The sequence below is a fragment of the Diplotaxodon limnothrissa genome, unplaced genomic scaffold (genome assembly GCF_057381915.1).
Source record: "Diplotaxodon limnothrissa isolate DT_005_m unplaced genomic scaffold, D_limnothrissa_male_GT1.1 unmapped_scaffold_1, whole genome shotgun sequence".
NCBI lineage: Eukaryota > Metazoa > Chordata > Actinopteri > Cichliformes > Cichlidae > Diplotaxodon > Diplotaxodon limnothrissa.
This window is the reverse complement of record NW_028188555.1, coordinates 2080599-2100860: the sequence shown is the minus strand read 5'-3', so window position 1 is coordinate 2100860 and position 20262 is coordinate 2080599. Positions and strand designations below refer to the sequence as shown.

General features: G+C 39.9%; 2 protein-coding genes and 1 long non-coding RNA gene across 4 annotated transcripts; all 3 read right to left on the bottom strand.

The window, feature by feature from the left end:
• Window positions 1–1090: 1090 nt before the first annotated feature.
• Window positions 1091–2589, bottom strand: LOC146607094 (uncharacterized). Its single transcript, XM_085349157.1, has 5 exons — window positions 2434–2589; window positions 2055–2171; window positions 1831–1977; window positions 1421–1531; window positions 1091–1332 (listed from the first exon to the last, which is right to left on the bottom strand). The coding sequence occupies exons 1-5, from the start codon at window positions 2477–2479 to the stop codon at window positions 1091–1093; spliced, it is 663 nt and encodes a 220-aa protein (XP_085205283.1). The 5' UTR covers window positions 2480–2589.
• A 941-nt stretch (window positions 2590–3530) lies between these two features.
• LOC146607093 (uncharacterized) lies at window positions 3531–4783 on the bottom strand. The gene is made up of 3 exons (XR_014905274.1): window positions 4662–4783; window positions 4426–4570; window positions 3531–3713 (listed from the first exon to the last, which is right to left on the bottom strand). It is a non-coding gene; the product is annotated as an uncharacterized LOC146607093 (long non-coding RNA).
• A 3745-nt stretch (window positions 4784–8528) lies between these two features.
• Window positions 8529–15397, bottom strand: LOC146607092 (uncharacterized). Of its 2 annotated transcripts, XM_085349086.1 has the most exons (5): window positions 15320–15397; window positions 12339–12728; window positions 10730–10849; window positions 9187–10221; window positions 8529–8576 (listed from the first exon to the last, which is right to left on the bottom strand). In XM_085349086.1, the coding sequence occupies exons 1-5, from the start codon at window positions 15395–15397 to the stop codon at window positions 8529–8531; spliced, it is 1671 nt and encodes a 556-aa protein (XP_085205212.1). The 2 variants fall into 2 exon arrangements, with proteins under 2 accessions (XP_085205212.1, XP_085205213.1); XM_085349087.1 differs by lacking the exons at window positions 10730–10849; window positions 15320–15397 and adding an exon at window positions 13104–13220 and having other exon boundaries at window positions 9187–10225; window positions 12340–12728.
• Between the last annotated feature and the right edge of the window lie 4865 nt (window positions 15398–20262).

Here is a 20262-nt window from a genome sequence, read left to right as displayed (position 1 = left end):
ACAATGCACTTAAAAAAATAAATAAAAAATGCAACAAAAAAGAAAAAATCAGCGAAACAGTGAGGGACCACTGTATGTGCTATTGGATCCCTGCAAAATTCTTCTGCTCATGTTGGAGATTCACCTTTTTCACCTCTTTTTTTGTGTTGTGCCAAACAACTGGGGTACAACAACACCTAATCTATATAATCTAAGCAGAGGTGCATCTATCCAAATCTTTACAGGCTTTCTGTGGGATACCCTTAAACCCCTGCCTTCTTAGTACCACGTGAAAGGGTTTTCTCCAGAGATGGAGAGGTTATTACTAGAGATGGACCGATCTGATATTGCGTATCGGTATCGGTCCAATACTGACGTAAATTACTGGATCGGATATCGGAGAGAAATAAAAAATGTAATCCGATCCATTAAGGCCAAAACAGAGAGAATGAAGAGGAGCTTCTTCCCCCAGGCTATTCGGGGCCTGAACCAGGTGTAGGACTGGACTCTCCCAAACACGTCACTATAAGACTGGACTCTCACACACGTCACCACACGCACCACCACACATTTCCTATAATCCTATAATTCCTATAATTTATAATCCTTATCTTTATAATCTCTTCTGCTATTTGCACATTCTTTACTGTAAATTCCTAAGTTAATTTGTAAATTTTTGTAGTAAATTGTAAATATTGTAGAACTTTTCTTCTGTCATTTAATGGTCGGGCATTGTACAGCTACAAGCATTTCACCCCCATGTCATACTGTGTATGGTTGTGTGTGTGTGACAAATAAAATTTGAATTTGAAATTTGAATTTAATTGTCAAAATCCACCATATTTGTATTTTACTTTTCTATTAATTCAGGAAAATGTCTCACTGACTCCTTACGATAACCTTTAAATGTGCGTGCAAAATGATTTTGAGACTTAAAGGAAACAGAGATGCATATAGGATTTTAAGAAATTAATTCGTTAATTTTTTTCCACAAACCGAAAATTATATTTAGTTACAAAATTTTCAATAATTTTTTAAGGTCTGGTGAAATGGGAGGAAACATTGTGACAGTCATATGAAAAGCTGGGATGTGATGCTGTTGTTTCATCAGCTAACAGAACAAGACCAGAGAGATCAGCGTTGTGACAAAGAGCAGACGGCCAACAGCTGTAGTGCCAGCAGTTGTACTACTGGGCTGTGATGTAGTTGTCATCCCAGCACTGTTGCAGAGGTCACCCTGGCAGCAGCTGGTTCCTGCTGGAGTGATTCCTGTGATCTGTGGAGATTGTGTGCTTGAGCAAATCAGCTTGGAGGCGCAGCCCTTTACAGTCACCTTTTGTCCTTCTGCAGTCACTGAGGAAATGAAAGGAAGGAATAACAGAACATTTGTCTGAGCAGAAAAGAACAAACATGCAGACACTGAATCCTGTCGGTATATTACTTGCTGATGAGATGCAGTGGTCCTCATTTCCGTTGCAGTTTAGAGTTTGTGTGCAATCGTTTCCAACACATTGGAAGCACTTTTTCCCATTTGGAGATGAGATGCTGCCCTCTGTTGAATACAGAAATATTTGTAATATTTGTTTCCCTGCTTATTTTAACTGTGTGCCAAAAACATCAGCTTGGAAAAAAACCCAACAGAAAACAATATGTTACTAATATGTTTGTTTGAGAATTTTCAATCAGGAAATTTTCACAGATTGATTATTTTGCCCTGATCTATTCAAGCAAATACGACGATTGACCCACTTTAAAATTTCTCAACATATTTGATAAAAAGATTTTTTATTTTTTAAGTTTCAAGAACAGGAAATTAGATTTCAAAATACCAAGAAGCATGATAGAAATTACCAGGGGCAGCTTGAGAGTTGCAAAGATCAGAGGTGCAACACTTGCTGGTAATTAGAGTTCGGGCGCCTCCAAAGTTGATTGAGGCCTGAACACACTCCTCAGCCGCAGCACAACTTTTACCTTTAATATCAACCAGTTTTGAACCACCTGCAACAAAAAGACGAACCATTGAAAACTGAACCAGTTTAAAAGAAGAATAAAATAAGAACTATACAAAATCAAACCTGCGTATGAAGCTATTCTGACTGATGCACACTGAGTGTTGGAAGGACATTCTTTTGTTGTCTGAGCGCAGCTTCCAGAGAGGTCCGGTATGCATTCGTAACATTTCAAAGCACAGGCTGATAAAACAAAGATAAAGACAAGTAAACTTTCTCTTGCTTCCAATGCATGGACATATTCTAAAACATTCACTAAAACAGTTTGAAAAATAGATGGCTAACAGTACAATAAATAGTGCAATCATTTGTAGAATTGACAAACCTTTACTAAGATGTAATGACACTTGTTGTAAAAGCATTAAAAAAGAAAACATTTCATTGAATATTACAGAACTTGCTGGTTTAAAAATGTTAAAGAACAGATAACTGAACAAAAACTTGCCTTTAGGGAGCAGCACAATCCCAAGGATCAGCACAAAGATCTGCATTGTGTGATGGTCAGATAGAAGTGAATTTCTGTTTAGTTTCTGTTCAGTTTATAAGTAATTCTTATTGGGGGGAAGTGGTCTTCTTGCTGTGACCACTCCTTAACTCCTCCTTTGACAATGAAAGAACCTGACTATCAAAAACAAGCCTTTGAAACAGCATATATGTATATATGAATAGACTTCATAGAACCTATATCTAGATAATTAAATTGGTATTAGTTAGAATTCTCCAAAGTTAAAATAGAATAACATAGAATACCTGAATCTCAACATATGTATGAGGAAGAATAATATCTATTAAAACTAGTTTAAAAACCTGTTTAGTTCCAGTTTGTTTATTTGTTTGAAGTTTTAGTGATAATAAAATGCCTTATTGATTTTTGTATCAGTGTATTGATGACAGGTGGCTATATATATGCTTCTATTCATAGCTGAAGTTTTAGTGTTATTAAATTGCTGATTTTTGTATCATATATTTGATGGAATATTCTTTAAAGTCGTTTCATTCTATTGCTAAAATATGTTTAGGCTGCATTTAGGCTGCAAATCATTTTCTTTTAGAACGGACGTGAATTGTTTTTTTTTTCTTTGATAACCAGTGACTGTTTCAGTTGTCAGCAGAGTATGTTTTAACCATGCAACCACTCTAGTGGCACTGAATGAAAAAAAAACTGACTGTGATGCATGCTACATGCATTCTACAATACAACATATATCTTTAAAAAACCAGGCCCACCAGTTCTCTCTTTCATTTTTACCATACTTTTTACAAAGGTAATAACAAGACAGAAATCTGTATTTTCACCTTATAAAACATGTTAAGTATCAGTGCATCAAAACTGAAACACAGTCAAGAATGACTTGAATTTAAAAACTATTCTCGCATTTTTATTAGACATGTGCTGAGAGAAGACACTTTCTTTTCCCGCTCACCACCTCTGCACAGGCTGTAACTTTATCTGTAACTATCAGAATTCCTGAGGACAGTCCCAGGACACTATAGAACAAGCAGGACTCAAAGTCTGAATAATTATATTTATTTTATGTCCCAGTGATGTTTTTTTTTTTTCAACATCCCATTCAGCTGCACTTCTTTTGTCTTTGTGTGATCTGATCAGTGAAATAAAACTGTACATAAGAGCAGTTAAACACGTGTCAGCAGAGCAGACGACTGTATTCAGAGAGGGCCGAGGACTTTTTCACACCATCCCAGATACGAGCTGCATAGTGAAACCTGTGAAAACAAAGAAAGTTAAGACAGGAAACAGAGGGATAAACTTAAACGAAATCCCAATAATGTCTCAAGATTTCACAAAATTACAGTGACATAGTACAAAGAAGAAAAAAATCAAAAATTTTATGCATTTCTGCACCAACCTTAATTATTAACACTTTTACTTTCTTTATATGGCATGGAAATATGTTTCTTTTCACTGTAGTATTTCATTTTCAATTGATATTGTTTTAAGCATGTTCAGAAAAAAATTAACCTGATATCCCACAGCAAGAAATATTTTTCACTACTCTGAAAGTTTTGTGCTTGTAGGTACATGCAGCAAGTTGCACCTCAGAAAACTATTTCACAACAAACCACCAGCGCTCATTTTCTGTTGTTTACAAAAAACAAAACAAAAAGACAGCAGGTTGTAGTCACTGAAAGTAAAGGGAAGCAGAGAGACCCCTCATCTCTAATAGATATTTTGCATTTCTTCCACAGGGATTAAAAACTGTTTCTATGAGAGTTCAAAAACAATGACATTTATGATGGCTTTGTTGAGCAAACCAGTTTAAAACATAAAACTGATTCTCACCCTGGGTGCAGGATGTATTTACTTGGTTGTCTCACTTTTTTTTACCATGGATTAGTCACCTACACTTTTTGAATAGTGGAATATGAATAAAATAATTATTCATTTATAAATAAATAGTACTGATATGATGTTTACCAGTTTTTCTCAGTGAGAATAGTGTGTGACAGCTGACAGCGGGGCATGGCCAGTATTTGGCTGCGGAGTTTTGAAACCATGGTGGAAAAGGCCGGGTGTCCTCTATAGCCGGGGAGCAGAGAGAACAGTGGGTACGTTCCTGACCCTAAACAACGTACAAAGATTCATTTATTTTTCACACAACACACGAGATGTCACTTGAGTTTTACCTTATGAGAAGAATAAATGTTTGTAACCTGCTTTGGTCAAATTATCCTCCCCGTCATTTTCCTGCACAGGAAGCAAAAACATATTGACCTCGGTTGTCAGATAGTCCTGCCCCAGGCCTGGGAAGACATTGCAGTCAAGCATGGATAATGTTCCTGAGAATAAAACACATGTTATAGTTGTGGCCAGCCTGTTAATCCACTTCAGAAGTGATGCTTTGTTTACAGGACTACAAAACCAAACACATTCACTAAAAACCTCAGACCTCTACATTGGAGAGACCAAACAGCCACTTCACAAGCGCATGGCACAACACAGAAGAGCCACCTCCACAGGACAAGACTCAGCTGTCCATCTGCATCTAAAGGACAAAGGTCACTCTTTCGAGGATGCCAATGTGCACATTTTGGACAGAGAGGACAGATGGTTTAAAAGAGGAGTGAACGAAGCCATCTATGTCCACTGTGAGCGACCATCTTTGAACAGAGGCGGGGCTTTACGACACCAACTCTCTGCCATCTATAATCCAGTTTTGAGATCCCTTCCCAGACGCCTTAACGCCCACTCACATCCTGGGCCATCTGACCTCAGGAATTCGCATGATAAGGTGGGGCCAGGTTTCACAATGAAGACACCCGAAACTGGCTGATTGGGACCCAGGCCCAGTTTCACACCTTGGCTCAGGCGATTAGAGGATCATCAGGGGGTCCTTTTGTCCCTCTGTGGGGGGTTACTCCCACTAGGTTTATATCTGGGACTCTCCACCATTTGACCTTAGAACTGAAGAAGCTTCTCGGATGAGAGGTGAAACGTCTTCAAGCAACTTAAAGAAGTCCAGACGCTTTTTTTTGCAAGCTCCTTTGACTACGATGACCTGGATGACTGAGAACCTTCACAGACCTAACATCTATGTTGTTTATGTTGACATGGCATATGAAAATTTCTTATCTATAATATTAACTATTTACAATTTGGAATTATTTTGATTGGGATATCAAAATAACTTACAAATACAAAATACAATGATCAGTGACATAAAACAAATTGATTATTATGAGGTGAGTAGATGAGCCAAGCAGGTAGTAATAAGACTAATAGTACTAATGTAAGATATCACAGCATAACAGTAACCGTAGTTAGTGTGTGAAACACTTGTACAGATGGCATTAGGTAAAGTACATGATTACAAAAATGCACACGATTGTTTAAAAATAATAAATTGCATAAATATAAGAAACCTTCCTCTCAGTGAGTGAGTTGTCTCATCGTGATTCGCGTATATGTATATACGTACATGCGATCGCATTTCTTAAATTTCTGTATTCTTTTTAACAGATGAGCTGGATGACACTGCACAGGTTTGGAATACACACTCCATCAGGCCATCAACAAACATCAATATCCCCAGTGGTCGACCTAATGTAATGTATACATTACCTGAGCTCTACGGGACAAGAGACTTCCTTTGCCCCACTGAAGAAGAACATGTTGAAATGTGTAAAACTGAGTGTGTTTTTCAACTGACCAAACCATGTGACCCCGATGTATATGAACTGTGCAATATCATCATGACTGAGTCCCATCTGACTCCACCAACAGACCCATATCAGGCTGTGAACTTGTACATGCATTTAAGAGAGAACATCATGGCATTAGTGTAAATTGCATACACTGCAGCAGAGAACATTTCTCAAAATTGACCTGTGCTATATGTGAGAAAGCTAACTTCTGGATGTTAAACAGACTGTAAACTGTAAGCTTTCTAGTACACAGTCATTTATGAGAATATCTTATATAGAAATATTTATTGTTGTGTTCCAGGAGGGTCAGTGAAGTAAAGTATAAAGAGGAGTCTCTGCCTGTTAATGATATTCTGAGTGTTCTTTAGCACAAAAACATTGTAATGTTCTGTCAAATGTTATCAAGTTCCATGTCTATGTGTATTACTTCGAATTACTTTAACTGTGTATTTGGCTTGATACATGGATCAAAACATAAGACACATCTTAATTTAATGTGTTAGGAGTTTTAATGTACAGTGTTTACTCAGATAATGGTGGTTTATGTTGAGTATTTTGTAATAATTGAGTTGAGTTTTTATTTACACCATCTCTATTTGTTAATGATGGGAATGTTTAGTTGTTGATGTTGGCTAGAATACTGTTTAAAATCGAAGAGATATGCTATTATGCCTTGTTGCTTTATATATATCATAACGCCAACTGTCACATTGGCAGGCTACATGAAATGGTATTAAGGGGCATCATAATCTGAGAGGGGACACCTTGGCATTTTTCTGAACTCAAGTTTCTCTGACTAAAAATATAATTATTTTATGTCATTTTTGCTTCTTTTTTTTTAACTATTTATTCTGATTCCAGAAGAGCTTTAGTTTTTTTAATGTTGGTTAAACAAAACTGAAAAAATAAAGAACTAAATTGAGACCTTTTGAACTCTTAGAATTTCTAATAGATATAAACATTCTTTTTTGGTCACTGAATTTATCTGAAGCTTATTTTATCAGCTGAATAACAAATTCTTTGCACCCACCTGTTCTGTTACATTCGAATGCTATTTTTGCAAAACTCACCACTTCTGAAAGGATGATATGTGTTGTTGAACTACCGGACAAATAAACTGAAATCTAATCAATTTCTAATTTTTTTTTGGACTATGTAGTACAGACAACTAAAAAATTGCAAATGACAAAAGCATATCGACAACATCTGCCTGCCTGTGTTCCCAGGCACTTTAATTTCAGAGAAGGGTAGTCAGAAGTGCATAATCTGTCAAAAATGTAGCAATATTTTATAATTAACAATATATACTATTTAATCTAATTAGAAATCCTGGCCTACAATCTTGTTTATCCTAGAAACTGTTAAATCTGATTATCATTGCTTGTTAATTTGTAATTATATAAGACGGTATAAAGAATTGTGAATCATCTGTATGTCACATTATGGCAAAGTCCTTTCAAAAAAAATAACTTGTGATGGCAATATGATTTTTAACAAAACAACTAGTAAACATTTTGGAAGCTAATCAAGGGAAAATAGGACTTATTGTTACAAGATGTTTATAGGCCACATCAGCTTTAAGAATTTGTAAACAGGATCTTATCATTAACTTTCAATAACTTCTTTCGCAACCATAGTGACATTCTTTACTAATATTAATGGACTTTTCACCCTAAAATCAAATTTACACATTTTTCTGTTCGCTAGCTGTAGTATTCCTTAATCCACATTGTTTTAGTGTGAGTTGCCCAATTTTAGAGATATTGACTGTACAAGCCTACCCTTCTCTTGTTTCACATGGTACTTAATGCTTAGTAGCAATGTCTTTATGTAGACCTTATGTAGCTTCATGTTGTTTTTCAACAAGGAAGAGATCTCTACAGCTAATATCTCCCAAAACTAGGCAACTCACAACAAAACATTCTAGATGGATAAACAGCAAGCCAATGTGTGTCACTGTGGGGTATGCAGGTGTGTTGACAGAACGTACCCAAAAGCAGACAAGGAGAGAGAGAGGATAATGAACTTAAAACAAAAGAGAGCCTTTATTCTGGCTGATGGCAGGAGTAAAAGAAAACAATGACAATGTGTACAGCAAATTTTGATGTGATATGTCTCTCTAACGCTAAACACAAACCTTGTTTTCAACAGAAGTTAAAGATGCGGTCATTTTCAAAGAATTTTAAACAATAAAGAGTCCTTGTGAAATCTGACCTAACATACAACTAAACCATCAGAAAATTAAATTTGTGACTGCTTGTTATACGGCTGAATATATCAAATGCTTCAATGACAAAAACAAGACAGAATTTATGAACTCAAGGATAATCATACAAATAACAATTACAGCTGTAACCATTAGTACACTCATCAAGTTCAAATGATGTCCATTTCAAAGTAATTGCTGGAAAGGACATTGTCGAACTCTGCTGCTGCTGCAGGATTGCTCTCCCCCCGCTTCAGGACACCTACACCAGGAGATGCCGGACTAGAGCAGCGCAGATACTGAAGGACCCGTCCCATCCTGGCAACAAACTGTTCCAACTTCTGCAATCTGGTAGAAGGTTCCGCATCTTCCGGGCAAGGACAGAGAGACTCAAGAGGAGCTTCTATCCCCAAGCCATCCGTGCCCTAAACACACACACCCGCCCGCTCACATCATCTATAATTGACTGAGACAGGACTCTTCCAGACACTAAACCAAGGCACAATGTACATTTCAATTCCTTTAATTTTAAATATGTTCATATTGTCTATCCTGTAAAATAGTCAGATGTCTATTCATATTAATGTACAGAATTCACCTGCTTGCTGCTACTACTGCACATTCACCCAATGTATATACTACATATATATATATATATATATATATATATATATATATATATATATATATATATATATATATATATAATGTTCTTCCTCTACACCCCCCCCCCAATTTTTTTGCACATGTCGAGGAGCGTGTCAGGCTACATTTCACTGTGTGTTATACTTGTATAACTATGCATGTGACAAATAAAGAACCTTGAACCTTGAACTCTGTGCGAAATTCAGGATAAGAACTGTAAGTGCATGGCACTTCAAGGGTAGCTCCACAGGTGTGAGCAACAGGCCTTCTGTTGAGCCCAGTTTCAGCATTAAAGCACACCAAAATTTTGTCAACACATATCACAGAAGATCCTGTGCAGAAGTGCAGGATTTTTTCAGCTTTGGTTTCATCAGCGTTTTTAACATAACGCTGAAGATGGTTAAATGTTATTTGTTCTCCGTGAGGCAGCATCAATTTTGTTGTTTGAAATAGCTGCACTAGTCTTTTGCCTGTGGCCTTCTTTGTCTCATACAGAGACAACACACTTTCCTTGTCTGCCAGTTTTAGCTGCAGATGTGCCATGGGTGTGGAGAAGCAATCCATTATATACTTTGGCTCTTGGAGAATGGCCTTATGAGCCATTGTTTCAATGGCAGGCTGCATGTTGTTCTTAGGTGGTAGGAAGTGGGAACCCATCCTTGTAAAGAGGTCAAGCAGGTCCTCTTCATCATTTTCATCCATTGTGCCTTGGAGCGCCTTCTCAACAGCTGATCTCTCAACAGGAGGGAGATAGTTGAGAAACAATGCAATCAGAATGTCTACATCAACTGAGTCCATTCCGTGGATGCAGGCTAAAATGAAAGCCCTTGACAGCCTCACTGGAAAGACACCATGGTCTAGTAAGCCTTTCACCCATATCTGCCCAACAGCTTGCCATTCAGCCTCACTAAAGTCTGGCCTCAGCCTTGGAACTCGTTCATTTTCACCTTCACACTGTTCCAAAAATTGCTCCCAAAATGCAGTGTAAACCTCCCTTGACACCCCAGCATCATCAACAGCATTTTCATTTACAAAGTTCATCTTTAAAGTCTCATTCAGAATGCGACTGTCCATAAATACAGCCAAAAGATCATCAACAACTTTTATCCTGTGAATTGATACATGTAGGGGGCTCTGTGGGTCTCCTGAATTTGATGGGGAAAGTTGGTTGCTTGAATCTAAAGGCAAACCTTGTGCGATGAAATTCAGTCCATGGTCCTGAGTAAAAGACAAAACATGCACATTCCATAAGAAATGCAAATGAATTGTACAGATTACACAATATCAATGTTCTGAAAAAGTTTGAAATTTATTTGTCTAATTTTAGTGGGCTGTATATTCCCAAACCATGGTTGCACTGACGATTTATCTATAACATTAATATTGTGGCCTGATGGATGTCCTTGTATGCCTCACAGAAAATTATACAAGTGTTCTTTACATGTATGAGAAGACTCACTTCTGTGCAAAATAGGTAGAGAACACAATAGTGACACCAAAACAATGTCTCACTGCTGTGTTATGTAAATAATTTGATTTCAAGACTAAATTTCCTGTTTAATCTTATCTTAATGTAAAACACTGGAATTGTCTCTCAACTGACAATATCCTTTTAATTCAAATGGACCCACAAACTGCCATATCCTCAGAAAATAGCATGAAATTTTGGCATCTCTACAGTATGTAAAGGTAGGTGTTTATGGTTGCCTGAATTGATCCATCTTACCTGTGCAATCTGGGGTGCTTCCTCCTGTATTGACTGCATATGGGGTGTGGGCAAGCCATTAGCTGAAGACAATGGTAGCAGGAAACCATCCATAGGTAATCCATTTGTGTCAGCATTCTGAGAAGGATGTATTGCATTAATTGACAACAGACACCTTAACCCTTCAAGATTAGAAGACTCTTCTTCAATCTTCTACCTTGGCTTATTCTAAATCATGAATGTTCTTAAAAAGTCTGCAAAATATGTCAATAGGTCTTAAGAAATAGAACAAAAATACACCTCTTTATTTTCAGCCTACATGTCTCACTTACAAGAGTAAAAAGACATATTACAGTGGAATTCCACAGGTTTTTATCAGATCTTGATGTACTTCTTACTACTTAAAATGTTGTATTATTGCTGCAAAAAAAAATCAAGTTTTAAACAAACAAGAGATGAATTCTGATTAATAGAAATCGAGCAATTGTTTCACAGTACTGTAAGTTATTTCTTTTAAAAGAATATTACAGAAAATAACACACATACTTAAATTTTGTCCAAGCAGGAATGCATGATCAGCTTTTTTTAAAATCAGAACTATGCAAGTTACTGAATTTGATTATTAATAAATTTCCATATTTTGTCACACTTAAACCATATCAACCACAACTGTCCATGGTCTTACCCAAGATAAGATAAGATAAGATAAGATAGAACTTTATTAATCCCTCGGGTGGGTTCCTCTGGGAAATTCGATTTCCAAAAAAGCACAGCACCGACAGAAGTTACAGAGTTATACACACACACATATATATAAATACAGAGACAATATAAATAAAATATACGAAGGGGATAAATAGAATAAATAGGAATAAAAATAAAAATACAAGTGAATTGCACATTTCAAGTATTGAGTCTATTGCACCGTTGACTATTTACAAAAGTATTGCACAAAAGGTATTGCACAGTGAGGTGAAGAGGCACTACAGCTTAGTTGTTCCCTCCTTTGTCCTCCTGTTTCCCCTCCCTCTCCCCTCCAGAGAGGAGTTAAACAGTTTGATGGCGTGTGGGACAAAGGAGTTTTTAAGTCTGTTAGTTCTTGTCTTTGGGAGAAGCAACCTGTCACTGAACAGACTCTTCTGGTTGTTAATGGCCGTGTGCAGAGGATGCCTGGCATTGTCCATAATGTCCATCAGTTTCTTTAATGTCCTTTTCTCTGCCACTGTCACCAGAGTGTCCAGCTTCATGCCGACCACAGAGCTAGCCCTCCTGATCAGTTTCTCCAGCCTGGATGAGTCCTTCTTTGCTGTGCTGCTCCCCCAGCACACCACAGCATAGAAAAGTACTCCAGCAACCACTGACTGGTAAAACATCCTCAGGAGCTTCCTGCAGATGTTAAAAGACCTCAGCCTCCTGAGGAAGTACAGTCGGCTTTGGGCTTTTTTATACAGGTACTCTGTGTTGCATGACCAGTCCAGTTTATTGTCCACCCACAGCCCGAGGTACTTGTACTTGTTGACCACCTCCACCTCCTCCCCCTCTATCTGAACCGGCAGTGGACCTGCTCTAGACCTCCCGAAGTCCACAACCAGTTCCTTAGTCTTTGAGGTGTTGAGTTGCAGGTCTGAGATCTGAGATCCTCACTGTTGACATAATTCAGGGTTATCACGACTGTGTCATCACCATCTGCTCTGACAAGATCCTCTTCAGGATTCCATACAACCGTATCCGCTTCGTCTATGTGTGGAAAACAAAATTCCAAATCTTCTGGAAGTTTGTCCCGGGACTCTAGTTTGAAGGATTTGTTAGGAACTATACTGGTCAGATCAATAATTTCAGAGCAGTGGTCAGGGAAATCATGATCACTTGAGTCAGTCTGCTGCCGCTGTCCCACGACAGTGTTTTTAATGTCTGTTGGGGTTGAATGCATATGATGGGATTTTCCTGGACTTTGTGTTGTCACTGCCTCACAGAGTGATTTCAGTTTTTTTGGATTGTGTTCCATCTGGAAATTGTGAATCTGTGAACCAGAAAACAAACACAAGACACAAACGAAAATAATTCAATTATTTTTTCAGCAGCCAGTCATTTTGTACATGTCAATGAATACAAAGCTGTAAGTCTTTCACAGATGTATTAAATGTACCTTACCACACAAGTCAACAACAAATTCCTGGAATAATTTCATCCTACAGAAGTGCAAATATTCGTAGATGTACATAAAGCACTTGAATAAGACAACTCTTTATTGCAGTTGCACAGTCATACCTAGTACAATAGTACAACAAAATTAGAAAATGTCGCATGTTACCACCGAGCACTACTAAACACGACAAAATACAGTAACTTTAAAGTGATCATTATTTGTAATAATAACTTTCTTATTTTAACAAACCTGTTTGCCAGTGTCACTGTCAGATGAATCCCCATGTTCAAGTAGATCTGGGACAAAATCATCTGTCTCACTGTCAAATCCAAGTAATGTCACCGGTGAATCTTCTTCAGTTATGCTGACAGAAAAATCCTCTTCAGATGAGGACTGAACTGTTAACAGTGTTTCATCTTTCTTGCATGTCTTGTTCCTCCACCATTTCTGGTTCTCACTTGACGGTATTCATTACTGCTTAAATGAAGCCATCCGATTTCAATTTTTCTGCAGGTCTTCTCTCCTGCAGTATTTTATTTCTCTGTCTTGCCATCCCTTCACTTTGCTTGTGGAACACACCTGATGAACCACACAGCATTCCTTTGGTTTTTGATCTTACTTTCCGTGTCGCAATTTTATCTCTTAGGTTCTGCAGAAGAGTCTCTTTATCTGTGCTGTACTTAGTTTGTTGACAGAAGGACTGGACAGCTACTCTGTCACCATATGTCCTTATGTATTTTGCCATTTGTCCATCAGTCATGACGAACAGCACTGCCTTATCCACCTGCAGACATAAAACAGAGAAATGCTATTAATATACTTTTACTCTAGGAAGCCACACTGGCACACATGGAATACTAACTGTATTAGAATAGAGTTCTTAATCACTGTTCATGATCATTATCAAAAGTTACTCTGTCAACTTCTGTCTTATTACTTTACTGTTGCTGTGTTAGTATTAGTATAGTAATAGTAGTAGATATTTATATACTACGTTACTAAAAAATATTTTGCTAGTAAGGTATAAGTAAGGTAAGTTCCACCAAGTATTTGGTGCCATGGTGTCCATGTTACCATGGTAATGGCACAGCCAGATAACAACATCCAAATTCATGGGCTGCAACCTCTTTTTTTTTTAACTTTATTTATCACATTGTCCAAATTCATGGGCTGCATCCTCCTGAGGACGCTTTTGTAGACCGATTATGTCACAGCGATGCGATCCAAATTCATAGACTCCTTTTTTTTTTAATTTGCACAGAAATGTACAACAATTATGGCAATCTCTACAAAGATTCTATTTTAAATTCGTAAACTCCTCCGAATGCAGCGGACAAATGCGTCCTCCTTTTCACCGATTTTTTTTTTTTTTAAATTATTGAACTTTATTAAGAAACAGTATACAGAACATGTATACAACCAGAACAAAATTAACATATGCCAGGGGGTGTAATACAAAGAATTACAAACATTCACTTTTCACCGAATTTGAAGGATGGGTCGGGTGTGTGCTTCGTGGCCCACCATATCCCAGAATTCAAAGTGCGGCCCAGCCAAACTCCAGTTTCCGGTAATGGCAGCCATTAATAAGTTTTAAAATGACCGTTATTAATCTTTCTGGGTCACAAAATAAACTTTTAACATATTTCAGGGGAGAACGTGGGTGTATAAACTTGAAATATCTGCTCGGTTTATCAAGATATCGCATATTTACAAAAGTGCTTCGACGTTTTCCTTGATGTCTGTTACCCACCAGCTCGATAGGTAGCCAAGAGCTCAAGGGTCACTAAAGCCGCCGAGAACGGCACAACTCCCGGCATATTATTTTCAGATCACCACGGACTTTTGCTACTCAGGCTAAACGTAATATATAAAACACTTAGACAACCTAAAAATGTTAATGTTTGGCTTTTTTCAGTGTTTCATTTGTTCGTGAGTAAATCGGTTTGGCTGAGATTAAAGTTATTAGATTAAATTCGATAAAATAAAACTTTATTAATCCCCCAGGTGGGTTCCACCTTGGTTTTACACCGCTTAATCAACGTCAAACAGAAAACTGATTAAACAGAAGTGTGAGATGGTCGAGAATTTACTCCAGTGTCGTCTTATATTTTAGATAGAAAGGAGCAGACGGACGAGCTTATTACACTCCACCGAGACAGCGGTGACGCTAATCAGAAGGCTAGACCGTCCAATTTCCCCAGCCATTTACTTCCGGCCTACCCGACCTTCTGAGGACCCAGCCCACGTAGACCACGAAGCCCGAGTCCTCGGGAGGATGCAGCCCATGAATTTGGACACGATTTGAAATTTCAAAACATATGTGCACTTAACGAGTTATGTTTAATGAACCTGAACATATTTACAAGAATTAACATTAAAGGCCTGCATATATGACCTCGGTTTTTCAACAAGTTACTCGCCTTTTGAACCGCGGTGTTTAATGCTTTGTTGTTTATACGTACTTTGTCTTGTTGCATGTGCATGATGTCGTCGTGTGGGACCTCTCTTGACCGCAAGAAATGTTCTAAATCCTCCTCCATGTCCACACCGTATGGAGCCCCGTACCGTAGCACCGCACCCTTCAACTGAAACGCTATCAAAAAGGAGCAGGATCTTTTGCGTGATCCCGAGTTTGTTTTGCGAGATCCCGAGTTTGTTTTGTACGGAGCCCCGCAGGGGACATGGGAGAAAAAAAAATTAGGGAGAAAAAAAAAATTAGGGAGAAAAAAAAAATTAAGACGGACTTTTGCGAGATCTCGCAAAAGTATTGCGAGAGCTCGCAAAAGTATCGCAAAAGTTTTAGCCGCATTCTTCGGAGGCCGCCAGCTCGAAGCCGACCGGGAGGTCGAGGCACGATGTGCCGGGAAAGCGGTGTTCTTCCCGGCTGTAGTAGGTCTCGACCGCCCGTTAGCTTCAAGCTAGTGGCCGCCAGCTCGAAGCCGACCGGGAGGTCGAGGCACGATGTGCCGGGAAAGCGGTGTTCCTCCGGGCTGTAGTAGGTCTCGACCTCCCGTTAGCTTCGAGCTAGTGGGTGTCAGATCTCCAAAAACGTTGGAGCACTTTTGCAAGTATGTGATGTCTTGTAAACCGAGCAGGTATCTGACGTTTACACAACTACATTCACGCCTCAAAATATCTTAAAAGTGTATTTTGTGACCCAGAAAGAGTAATATTACAACTAAGTAGCTGCCGCCATTGTTGGACTTTTGCGAGATCTCGCAAAACAAACTCGGGATCTCGCAATACTTTTGCGAGCTCTCGCAATACTTTTGCGAGATCTCGCAAAAGTCCGTCTTAATTTTTTTTTTTCTCCCTAATTTTTTTTTTCTCCCTAATTTTTTTTCTCCCATGTCCCCTGCGGGGCGCCGTAGTTTTGCGAGATCTCGCAAAAGTCCGTCTTAATTTTTTTTTCTCCCATGTCCCCTGCGGGGCTCCGTAGTTTTTGTCTGCTTCCATTTGCCTTTGCACTAGGATGATGTCGGTGTAAATGTGCAGTCATATTCATTGGATTCCCACTAGTGCTGTCAGCGTTAATCTCCTTAAAATGACATTAACGCCATAATGCGGCAAATCTGTTAACGAGTTACTGTGGATCGGTAGATTAGTTCAGCCATATTTTCTTTATGTCTTATTAATTTGATAACCCATAATATTGACTATCGCGTACACACAGTGTTGGGGAGTAACGGAATACATGTACCGCCGTTACGTATTTAAAATATAAAATATGAGTAACTGTATTCCGTTACAGTTACCGTTTAAAAAGGTGGTATTCAGAATACAGTTACTTTGTTGAAATAAATGGATTACACTGCGGTACTTTCCTGTTTCATTTTGTCGCGGGTCAGGACTGTTTGGGTTTTGTTTGACAGCTACGTTCTGTTGTTCCAGGCGGCAGCGTTACGGTTGCCATGGTTACAGGGCGACGCTCTCTCTCTCTCTCTGCGACTGTGTGTTTCCTGGGTGAGAGAGCGCCTTTTCGTTGTTGTTGTTGTTGTTGTGCTAAGCTAATAGGCAGAATGCTACAAGCATAGCTCTAAAGAATGTAGCATCATGGGCAGTGTAGTCCGTGCTGCAGGGAGAATGGACTGCCATACACGTTATGGGTCTGTGAGCGAGGAGGGAGAAAAAGGGGAGTGGAAAGGTACGAGTTGTCATCGAGGAAAAACGGGAGCTGGAAGCATGTAAATATAATAACAACCACTTCAGCCAAGAAGAGTGCCTGACGAGCCCAGTTGTAAGTAAACTATTAAGACTCGACTGTACACCGTGTTCGTGTTTTCCTCCGAAAACAATTGGAGCAGTCTTTCAACGCCTCTCTCTGTCTCTCGCAAGAAAAGTTGACCCACACAACAAAGTAAAGCTATTTTTCGGCTACGAGCCGACAGAGACCCCGCCGTATTAGTCAGAGGTCCCTTTACTACAGTTCGGAGACGCGGACCTTCAGTAATAGTAATAAATCACACAGCAATAGTACATTCACGTTGTTGTAAAAAGCATGATAATATATTAAGTAATCCAAAGTATTCAGAATACGTTACTGTCATTGAGTAATGTAACGGAATACGTTACAGAATACATTTTGGGGCATGTATTCTGTATTCTGTAATGGAATACATTTTAAAAGTAACCTTCCCAACACTGCGTACACATACATTTTAAGAATGTATTCATATGTGTGTTTATGCCAGAACATCAAACAAATCTTATATGAGTTTGTATTAGATTATTATATAATTATTATATAATCTAATATAATAAATTAGATTATAATATAATATATTATAATATAAATACTCTAAATAGATTATATTAGAGTAAATACAATCTGCAAAAAAAAAAATGCAAATCACCCAAACCTAGCTGGACCAATAATGCCCATGATCAGTGTATTTACACTTTTGACTCTACATCATCATCTGGTTGTGTGTTAGTCACACAAACTTGAAAGGCAGTTAGTAGGTGACAGTTCAAGAATAATGAGTACACTTTGCACTGTAAGCACTCCTTCACTAACTCTGTGCTATTCTGTTTACACATAATTCAGGAACAGGCATCAGGAACAGGCTACGGGCTCGCGCACACCGCGCACCCATGCCCAGTATCCTGCTAGCCAATGTTCAATCCATCGAGAACAAGCTTGATGACCTCAGAGCCAGAATCAAGTTCCAGAGAGACATTCGGGACTGCAACCTCCTCTGCTTCACCGAGACTTGGCTGAACCCAGCGATACCAGACCACGCCGTGCAGCCGACGGGGTTCTTTTCGGTTTACCGCATGGACAGGACAATGGAGTCGGGGAAGAAAAGAGGTGGTGGAGTGTGTTTGATGGTGAACAACAGATGGTGCGACAGCACAAACATCTCCCCACTCACACGCTCTTGCTCGCCCAATCTGGAGCTTTTGATCGTTAAGTGTCGCCCTTTCTATCTCCCTCGGGAATTCACTGCGGTCATTGCCTGCACTGTTTACATTCCGCCTCACGCGGACTCGGACACTGCCTTATGTGAGCTACATGAGGCTCTCACACATCAACAAACACTTCACTGAGATGCCGCACTCATTGTTATGGGAGATTTTAACAGAGTGAATCTCAAACGGACATTTCACAACCTTCACCAGCACATCAACTGCCCCACCCGGGGCACGAGGACATTAGACCACTGCTACACCCCGTTCAAGAACTGTTACAAGGCTCAACCCCTGCCAGCATTTGGAAAATCGGACCATTCCGCCATCTTCCTCATACCTGCTTACAAACAAAGGCTAAAGCAGCAACCACCAATCAGGAGGGAGGTCGCTCGCTGGACGGACCAATCGGTGGCCGCGCTGCAGGACGCACTGGATGACGCAGACTGGGACATGTTTCGGCGCAGCTCTGATGACATCAACATGTTTACGGAAGCGGTTGTGGGATTTATCGGGAAACTAGCGGACGACACAGCAGAAAGAACTATCATCCGAACGTTTCCCAACCAGAAGCCGTGGGTGGATAAAAACATCCGCGACGCTCTGAGATCACGCACCGCTGCCTACAATGAAGGGCTTGTCTCCGGTAATATGGACCTATACAAGGCTGCGTCCTACAACGTGCGCAGCGCGGTCCGAAAGGCAAAGCGGAGCTACGGGGAAAAACTAGAGTCACAGCTACGACAGTGCGACTCTAGGAGCCTGTGGAAAGGACTGCGGACTATAACGGACTATAAACGACCAGCTTCTTCAATGATGAATGCCGATGCTTCACTGGCTGATGAGCTGAACACGTTTTATGCTCGCTTCGACGCCGCAGCAATTAAAACAACAAACGGCTGCGCGCGCTCGGAGTGCACCAGTGAAGAAAATGCATTCGTCATCACAGAGCATGCCGTGAGGAACACCTTCAGGAGGGTGAACACCAGGAAGGCAGCAGGACCAGATGCAATCCCTGGCCGGGTCCTTAGAGCCTGCGCTGATCAACTAGCACCGGTGTTCACGGAGATCTTCAACCTCTCCCTGGCCCAAGCTGTGGTTCCCACGTGCTTCAAACGGTCCATTATTGTCCCTGTTCCAAAGAAACAACAGCCCGCTTGCCACAATGACTACCGTCCAGTAGCACTGACTTCAATTGTGATGAAGTGTTTTGAAAGACTGATGAGAGATCACATCACTTCTTCACTTCCTCCCACCATTGACTCACTTCAGTTTGCTTACCGGACTAATCGTTCCACAGACGATGCCATATCTCACCTGCTCCACACATCCCTGAGTCACCTGGACACTGGCAGAGGGAATTATGTTAGGATGCTGTTTGTGGACTACAGTTCAGCATTCAACACAATAATTCCCTCTAAGCTTTTCACCAAGTTGACGGATCTAGGACTCAGCTCATCACTGTGTCAGTGGATCCTCAACTTCCTCACAGACAGACCCCAATCAGTGAGGGTGGGAAAACAAGTCTCCCCCTCCATCTCACTCAGCACTGGAGTGCCTCAGGGCTGTGTTTTAAGCCCCCTGCTGTACTCACTGTACACTTATGACTGTGTAGCCACATCCGACACCACCTCCATTGTCAAGTTTGCTGACGACACTGCTGTTGTGGGCCTGATCTCCGACAACATCGAGACGGCCTACCTGGAGGAGATTAGGAACCTGGAGACCTGGTGCCAGGAGAATAACCTCCTCCTAAACATCAGCAAGACTAAGGAGCTGATCGTGGACTTCACTACAAAGCAGGCGAGGAATTACAAACCCCTCATCATCAGTGGCACGCCAGTGGAGAGAGTGGACAGTTTCCGATACCTGGGTGTCCACATCACTCAGGACCTGTCATGGTCCTGTCACATCAACACCCTGGTTAAGAAAGCCCGTCAGCGTCTCTTCTTCCTCAGAAGACTTAGAGACTTTCATCTGCCACTGAAGGTGCTCA

Bases quoted from the DNA above. Each gene is read 5' to 3' on its own strand.
- LOC146607094 (XM_085349157.1), bottom strand. From the start codon at position 2,479: ATGCAGATCTTTGTGCTGATCCTTGGGATTGTGCTGCTCCCTAAAG. The intron at 2,172-2,433 runs GCAAGTTTTTGT...TTGTTTTATCAG, and splicing joins GATTGTGCTGCTCCCTAAAG to CCTGTGCTTTGAAATGTTAC. The intron at 1,978-2,054 runs GTTTGATTTTGT...TTTTTGTTGCAG, and splicing joins CAGAATAGCTTCATACGCAG to GTGGTTCAAAACTGGTTGAT.
- LOC146607092 (XM_085349086.1), bottom strand. From the start codon at position 15,397: ATGGAGGAGGATTTAGAACATTTCTTGCGGTCAAGAGAGGTCCCACAC. The intron at 12,729-15,319 runs GTACGTATAAAC...TCTGGTTCACAG, and splicing joins TGCACATGCAACAAGACAAA to ATTCACAATTTCCAGATGGA. The intron at 8,577-9,186 runs GTTCAAGGTTCT...GCAGCAGCAGAG, and splicing joins AATTTCGCACAGAGTTCAAG to TTCGACAATGTCCTTTCCAG.